The sequence below is a fragment of the Anas platyrhynchos genome, chromosome 3 (genome assembly GCF_047663525.1).
Source record: "Anas platyrhynchos isolate ZD024472 breed Pekin duck chromosome 3, IASCAAS_PekinDuck_T2T, whole genome shotgun sequence".
Lineage (NCBI taxonomy): Eukaryota > Metazoa > Chordata > Aves > Anseriformes > Anatidae > Anas > Anas platyrhynchos.
Genome location: NC_092589.1, coordinates 3,729,427 through 3,736,982, shown reverse-complemented (window position 1 = coordinate 3,736,982; position 7,556 = coordinate 3,729,427). Strand labels below are relative to the sequence as shown.

At 62.8% G+C, this 7,556-nt stretch overlaps 1 protein-coding gene across 2 annotated transcripts; it reads left to right on the top strand.

Moving 5' to 3' along the window:
• The first annotated feature begins 490 nt into the window (after nt 1–490).
• FBLN7 (fibulin 7) lies at nt 491–7,275 on the top strand. 2 transcript variants are annotated; one of them, XM_027453189.3, is made up of 8 exons: nt 501–1,141; nt 2,641–2,800; nt 3,003–3,182; nt 4,022–4,147; nt 4,279–4,416; nt 4,500–4,637; nt 5,063–5,201; nt 5,350–7,275. In XM_027453189.3, exons 1-8 carry the CDS (start codon nt 1,049–1,051, stop codon nt 5,720–5,722), a joined length of 1,347 nt encoding a protein of 448 aa, XP_027308990.3. In that variant the 5' UTR covers nt 501–1,048; the 3' UTR covers nt 5,723–7,275. The 2 variants fall into 2 exon arrangements, with proteins under 2 accessions (XP_027308991.3, XP_027308990.3); XM_027453190.3 differs by lacking the exon at nt 4,279–4,416 and having other exon boundaries at nt 491–1,141.
• Nucleotides 7,276–7,556: the final 281 nt, after the last annotated feature.

The window sequence follows — 7,556 nt, the reverse complement described above, 5'->3', positions numbered from 1 at the left end:
TTTTGGTTTGTCCCTGGTGCATCCCAGTGGGGCCAGTGGCAGGCTGCAGGGGTGGCCCTGCCACCTGTGCCAGTCGCCGAGCATCCTGCCCGTCTGAGCGCCGAGAAAACCATCACTCCTCCACCAGGACGGGGAGATGAGAGGCTGTAATGTGGAGGCCCAGGAAGGATGGAGTAGCCCTGTGATGCCCTCCTCTGTTTGGGGGGGGGGTGGATTTCTTCTCTCCCCATAGCGTGGGCTCATTTAGAGCACCCTGCTGCAGGGAGGGGAGACCCCCCCCAAAAAAAAAAATCTGCCCTAAGAGCCTCCTCAGCCCTGCCCTGAGCCCTGAGCCTTCCAGCCCCAGCTCTCATTTCTGTGCCGTGCCCAGCAGATGGTGCAGGGACCCCACGTAGTGCAGCATTTATTAAATACTGCTGTGAGTGGTGGTGTGCCGGGCTGGGACAGGGGACACAGCGGGGGACACGGGCTCGAGGGAGGGACTGCAGCCTGGGGCTGGTGGGCGAGGGGCTGCACGGTGCTCGCTTGCCCCAGCAGCCGCAGGAATGGCCTTTCTGCAAAAAAAAAAAAAAAAAAAAAGGGGTGCTGCAGAAGAGGATGGCGCCAGGTGGATCTGGCCACAAAGATCTGCGTTGCGTGGGGACACCTGGGGCTGACAAGATGGGCTTCGCCAAACGGGGGGCACGGCGACGGAGTTTCGTCCAAGTCAAGGCAGCCAGCACGATAAGGTGACAGCAAGTGTGACTGACCACAGACGGCCCCCCCTTAGAAAGCAGGCCTGGCGCTGCTGGGGGGGTGTCCGGCAGGCAGAAGGGGGGCCCTCAGCCAGCTCCCCCAGGCAGCATTTGGGGTGAGCGTGGCTGGAGCTGGGGCGCAGGGAGCGCCTGGCATCCGCCTGTGCCGCTCGCCAGGGCTCGGCTTCCCCGGCCGCGGTGCGCGGGGCTGGCGTGGGAGGGATAACTCATCCCAGCCAGGAGGCAGAGGTGCCGGGCGGAGGGAGCTCGCAGCCTTTCCTCGCCGCCGAGAGCCCTGCTTGACCCACGGCACCATGATTTGGGGGCTTCGCCGCAGCCTCCCGCTGCTGCTGCTGCTGCTGCTGCTGCTGTGCCTGGCGGCGCGGCCGGCAGCGCGGGCGTCCCAGGTGAGCAGTGCTGGGCGTGGGAGCTCGTTCTCGCGTGGGGCCAGGGCTGTCCGCAGGCGTCTCCCTGCGTGGCTCCGTCCTTCAGCCTCCCATGGGAGACGGGAGTGCCACAGGGTCCTGGGGATGCCTCCTGGGGGTGTTGGGGGGTCTCTTTCCTCTTTTTCCTCTCGCCCGAAGCAGGAAGCTTAAAGCGTGCGAATGCATTGTATGTTCCCAGCCCTTAAAAGCCTCCTTCCCGGCTTCAGGCAGCTTGCGAGCTCTCGAGCCGGCAGGTGAGCGATTGGGGAGCGCGTCCCGGTGCTGCTCTGCTCCCCTCTCCCGGAGCCCGGCGGGAGGAGAGGTTTCCCTGCACCCGCAGCTGCGGGAGGGAGGTGTGAGCAAGGAGGCTGTCAGTGTCCGGCAAGGCTTAAACAGGGCTTGTGTATTTATTTTTTTAAATAATTTTATTTTATTTTCCCCACGCCTGAGATCACGACCGAGTACACGGGGAGCAAAAAAGACCACTATTTTTACAGGGCAGTGGGGATTTGTTACGGTTCAGTGTCCCGCAGGGAGCTCCGCTGGCTCTTGAAGCTAAAACCAGCCCTAACAAAGAGCTGTTTATTAAAGCGAGCTGAATGCCAGGCATCTATTTGCTTTTTCCTCCCTCCTCCTGTGCGGTGCACCCCAGAGCTGCAGGCAGGACCCGGCTCATCCCCCGTGACCCCGAGAGGCACCGAGCACGGGCAGGGGATGGTTGCGGAGCGGGCTGAGTCTGCCACTTCAGGCTGGCTTCTCTTTTTCCTCTGCACCCTCTTGGTCGCTGTTTGCAGAGGCAGAAAACTCCTTCCAATGTGTTGTGGCTGGGGAGCCACAAATCCCCCCCCCTCCTTCCCTCTCCCCCTCCGCCAGCTCTGCCTGCCCCTGGCCTCGTGCTGCACAGACCCTGGCCCTTTCCCCATCAGCAAAAAAGGGGCTGTGGGCTCCCCGGGGAGTGTTCATCCCCCACCCCGCGTGCTCCGCAAGTCTCTGAGCTCCAGAACTGACTTTGCTTTGCTCAGCTCTTGCTCTTTTCCTTCGGTTTGCAGTCAATTCCACAGGAAACCTATAATAACGATGCCCGTCGCCTGCATGAGTCAGTCCCTCGGTAACCATTAGCTTGCAGGCAGAAGTCCCACAAGTGTTTCTGGCCCCAGAAGAACTCGCAAGACATCTGTTTTCCTATTATTTTGTAATATGGAAGTGGGACACGGTTCTCGCTCCAGCAGGACTAACCATGACTTAGAGCGTCTCTCCCAGGGCTAACGAAACGATTGCAGCCTGGCTGGGAGCGCCGTGCTGCCCTCTTAGATGTAGGACACCGTGCCCAGGCTAGGGATTTCCTCCACCGCCTGCCAAACTCCCCAGTGCGGTCACAAACCGGGCAAAGAACGGGACCGTGGGGAGCCACACGGGTGGCGGGGCTGGGGCCGGGGCCGCGGGGTGCCATGCGCCCCACTGAGCGGCCGCTGCGCCCGCAGAGCTGCCTGGGCAGGCAGCAGCTCCTGGCCGCCGTGCGGCAGATGCAGCAGCTGCTGAAGGGGCAGGAGACGCGCTTCGCCGAGGGCCTGCGCCTGATGAGGAGCCGGCTGAGCGCCCTGCACGCCACCCTGAGCAAGGCTGCCCCGGAGCCAGCAGCCGGTGAGTCCCGCGGCGGGCAGGGGCCTCGGAGGGCTCCGCTCCAAGCCTCGGCTTGGGGTGCCGAGGGCCAAAGCACGGGCAGTGCTGTGGGCATCTCTGCGGATGGAGCCACAAGGTGCGGGTGGGCTGGGAAGGCATGAGGAACCTGCGGCTGCGGGGGGAGCAACTTGCGGCTCCCCCGTTCCTGATCCCTTCCCCGCAGCTCCTGCAGTGTCCTGTCCCGCCCTGCAAGCCCCCGCTGGCGGACGCAAGTTCGGCACCAAGTACCTGGTGGAGCACGAGGTGCACTTCGCCTGCAACCCCGGCTTCGAGCTGCTGGGCTCCAGCACGCGGACGTGCCAAGCCAACGGCAGCTGGAGCGGGCAGGAGCCGCGCTGCACAGGTACTGCTGCGGTGCCCTCGCCGGGGGCTGGATGGGGTCACCGCCACTGGAAGCGTTTCCTAGGGTAAAATTGGGACCAGGCGGGCTGGCCGGTGAGGCCAGGGAGGTGTGGAGAAGCGTGGTTTGGTCCTGCTTAAGGGTTCTCCAAACCAGCAGGGCAGAGCGAAGCTGCATCACCACCTACAGCCCTTCTTGTCGCCCCTCATGCATTTCAGTGCTCCAGGTCCCGATCCCAGCTCTGCGCAGCTGTGGGAATTGCCTCTGGTCCCAGGCTTGCCGAGGGGATGGGAAGGGGTGGCAAAGCCTCCCAAATGGGGTTTCTGGTCATGGCATCCTTCACTGCAAGCGGCAACAAGACACGTTTGGTTTGCAGGTTCTGTTCCCTGAGCAGGGCTATGGGGCAGCAGTGCTTGTGGGGCTGCTTTGTGTCCATCTGCTTGGGCTTGCTGGGTCCAGCTGCAAGAGTGGGGACAATCCTGGCTTCCTGATGCAAGAGGGACTATTGGGGTCCACCAAAGGGGAGGTATTGCAGCTGTCCCTGGCCACCGCAGCCTGCATGGCGGTGGTTTGGCTCTTCTCATTGAGAAAAGCAGGAGAAAAGGAGCCCAGCAGCAGAGATGGGGGGCAAAAAGAGCATCTGAAGGCTCCCTCCATTGCAGCAAAGGCATTGCCCTGGGGCAGCAGCACCGCGTCGCAAACAGCTGGCATCTGGGCTCGGTGAATGTGCCGTGGGGTGGCCTGAAAAATGCACCTGAAAAGAAGAAAAAAAAAAAGAAAAAAGAAAGAAATGAAATGTGTGTTTTTTGGTTTTTTGCTTTTTTTTTTTTTTTGCATGGCAGAGATCAGCGTGTGCTCCAGCAGCCCCTGCCAGAACGGCGGGACGTGTGTGGAGGGGCCAAGCCAGCAGCGCTGCCTCTGCCCGCCGGCGTGGAGCGGGGCCGCCTGCCAGCACCGCACACAGACGGGTGGGTGGCTCCGAGATTCGGGGCTGGCACCCCGGGCTAGCCCACGGGGCATCGGGTGGCACGAACAGCCTCGGGGATGGGAGCCGAGCAGCGACGCTCCGCGCTCACCATCGCCCCGCGGTGCCCCCCAGTGCCCCCGCCCTCGAGCGCCACGGCTGACCCTGCCTTCAGCCGCAAGCCGCGCTGCGCCCAGGTGGAGCGCACCCAGCAGTGCCGCTGCGAGCCCGGCTTCCACATGAGCGGCACGGCCGCCGCCAGCCTCTGCCAGGGTAAGCGGTGGCGGGGCCGCCGGTGGGGCCGCTGCCACCCGGGCAAGGCCGTGGCTGAGCAGGGGCGCCTCGTGTCCCCGCAGACGTCGACGAGTGCGAGGTGTACCAGGCCGAGGGGGCCCTGCGGCTCTGCGCCCACGCCTGCGTCAACCTCCCCGGCTCCTACCGCTGCGCCTGCCCCGCAGGGTACAGCCTCCTGGCCGACGGCAAGAGCTGCGAAGGTGAGGCCCCCGGCTTCTCCACACGGAAAACGCCGTCTTTATTTCCTTTTCCAACCCTTTTTCCAACCCCTTTCTTTTCCCCTGTCTTGCTTGTAAGCGTCTTGGCTCGCAAAAATCTCCATGGGTTTGTATGGAGAGGTGGTTTCCCTGCTGGGCAGGGAGGTGGTTGCAGCACATGCAAGTGGTGCGCGATGCTCTGGGGCTGCGCCTCGCGGGCAGAGAGCAGGGAGAGCGTCGCCGAGTCACGGAGCTGCCCCACATGAACGGGGTGGTCCCAAGAGGAGATGCAACCTAAAAACGAGCCTACAAGTGGCGGCGCCTGATCCGTTTCAAATTGCTCACCCGTTTCCTGCCAAAATGAGCCTTGCGAGGAGGATGTTTGGGTCCCGTGGGAGGGTGACCTGCTGTCCCACCCTGTTTTGCAGACATCGATGAGTGCGCCCTGTCGCAGGACAACTGCACGCAGGGGACGACGTGCATCAATACAGGAGGGGGCTTCCAGTGCGTCCGCCCGGAGTGCCCGCAGCCCGGCGGCAACGTCACCTATGTGAAAACATCACCCTTGTAAGTGTGGCGGGGGCCCTGTCCCCTAAATAACTCCGTAGCCACCAAGCTGGCCCAACGCCACCTCCCTTCTTGGGCAGGGAGGGGGACACTGACCTCCGTGTCCACTTGGGCTCCCTCAAAACCTCCTTCTCCATCACCTCCGCAGCCAGTGCGAGCGCAACCCCTGCCCGATGGACAGCAGGTCGTGCCACCAGGCGCCCAAGACCATCTCCTTCCACTACCTGCCCCTGCCCTCCAACCTGCTGACCCCCACCCCGCTCTTCCGCATGGCTACGGCGGCTGCGCCCGGCCGGCCGGGACCCGACAGCCTCCGCTTCGGCATCGTGGGCGGCAACAACCGGGGCCACTTCGTGATGCAGCGCTCGGACCGGCAGACCGGGGAGCTCATCCTCGTGCAGAGCCTGAAGGGCCCCCAGACCATCCAGGTGGATGTGGACATGTCCGAGTACCTGGACCGCACCTTCCAGGCCAAGCACCTCTCCAAGATCACCGTCTTTGTCTCTGCCTACGAGTTTTAGGGGGGGCTGGGGGGCGGCTGCGGGGTTTGGGTGGTCTCACGTGCACATGGCCAGCCCCACAGTGATGGTCCCTCCTCAGCAGCCCCCGCCTGGAGCGCTGCAGGTGGTGGCCTGTGCTGAAGCCCCGCAGCCAGCTGTCCTCCCCTCTGCATCACAAGCCTCCAGGTGGCTTTTACACTTGCCTAGGTGGAAAAAAAACAGCAAATGAGGTGCAAAAGAAGTTGGGTGCATGGGCTATCTGCTTGCTGGGCTGCGAGAGCTGAGCATCGTCTTCACCCGAGGCTCCAGCAGGACGGCCCATAGCCTCTACACATACGTGGTGCAAGGCAGTGGACAGAAACCAAGTTCCTTACTCCCTTTTTAATTCCTTTTTGTAGGAAAGAAGCTAAGCTGGTGCTGTCAGCCCTCTGTGCCGGCCTGGGCTTGCTTACCTGAACGCTCCCTGCTGATGCCAAGACCCCCAGCCTGCAGGGCAGGGGCTGCTCCCGGTGTTTCGGTGCTGGGCTTCCCCCACAGCTGGGAAAATCCTGGTCGGGGCTCGCAGGGCAGAGCTCAAGCACTTGGTGCTGCTCAGGGCGGCAGAGGCTGTGCCCAGCGAGCCCTAGGGCAGCGTAGGAACCTGGTGTGGTGTAATGCACATCACTGCTCGTAGCTCTCGGCATGCGTTGAGAAGCCGCAAGTTCTGCCCAGCCTCTGCTCATAGCCTGCTTCCGAAGCAGCGAGGTTGAGACTGTCTAAAACTGAAGCCACTGCGTGGGTGCCTGCATCGTGCCCCACAGCTCGAGGGAAAAGGTGCTGCCCTACAGTTCCTGCTCCCTGCCTCCTGCACCCCCGGGCGCCAGCTGGGGTTGGTTACCTCCAGCTCACCAGAGGGGCGCAGGGAGGACCTCGCCTGGTGCTTTTTTTGAAGTAGTTGGGGGGAAGCTGCAGGTGTTTCTTGCCACCTCCCCTGTGCCATGCTGGCCTGCCAGCACGCCGTCCCCGCGGTACCATCTCCTCTGCCACCACCCAGCTGGCTCTCGGCTGCACGAGGGACGTCGCCAGCAGGCAGAGGATGAGCCCCAGAGGGACGAGCGAGCCCTCGGCATCATATGGTGTGAGGAGCAGAGGGGAGGGATGGGTGGAAGGACCTAAGGGCTGCCCCACGCTTCAGCTGCTGGGCAGCAGCTCCTCAAACCCCTGGCACACGTGCTCACGCACCTGCACCCATCTGCAACCACGGGGAAGCCCCGGGTAAGCCAGCACGAATGTGACCCAGGGACAGTGACCGCTTCGGCTGCACATGCTGCTCATGTTGCAGGAGGTCGAGGTGTGAATATTTCACTGCGTAACACCCCCCTGCCTCCACCGTCAGTGCAGCTGCAGGAAGAGCTCGGGTGCGGTGGCAGCTCCTGTCCTGACGCGGCTGTACGAGCCGTGGGGAGGCACCACTGCGCTCTCCCACCTCGCCCCGTTCCTCAGCGCAGCGCTTGTGCATGTAAAGCACACCGACATTATGCATGTTTCTTCGTTATGCTGGTTTTAATGCAATTAAAGGATGATATAGCCTCCGAGCAGGTGCAGAGTGGAATGAAGTACCCGATGTGCGCGTGGCCAGCGTGCCTGGGGGGGATGCTCACCCCAAGCCATCTGGGGATGGGTTCTGGCTTTATATGGCACTAACCTGCCCTGATTATTTTCCTTTTTGCTGCTTTATGCTGCTTGGGAGGGCAGGCGGGAGGTGCTGGGATGTACCAGCATGGGGGTCAGGCAGCTGGTGGCATGGGCAGCCCCTAAAGAGGCTGGGGACAGCAGGCACTACCTGGCCAAAGCACCCCAAGCAGGGCTATGTGGA

Coding starts and splice junctions, on each gene's coding strand:
- FBLN7 (XM_027453189.3), top strand. CDS start 1,049: ATGATTTGGGGGCTTCGCCGCAGCCTCCCGCTGCTGCTGCTGCTGCTG. Junction 1,142..2,640: donor CGGCAGCGCGGGCGTCCCAG/GTGAGCAGTGCT, acceptor CTGCGCCCGCAG/AGCTGCCTGGGCAGGCAGCA. Junction 5,202..5,349: donor TATGTGAAAACATCACCCTT/GTAAGTGTGGCG, acceptor TCACCTCCGCAG/CCAGTGCGAGCGCAACCCCT.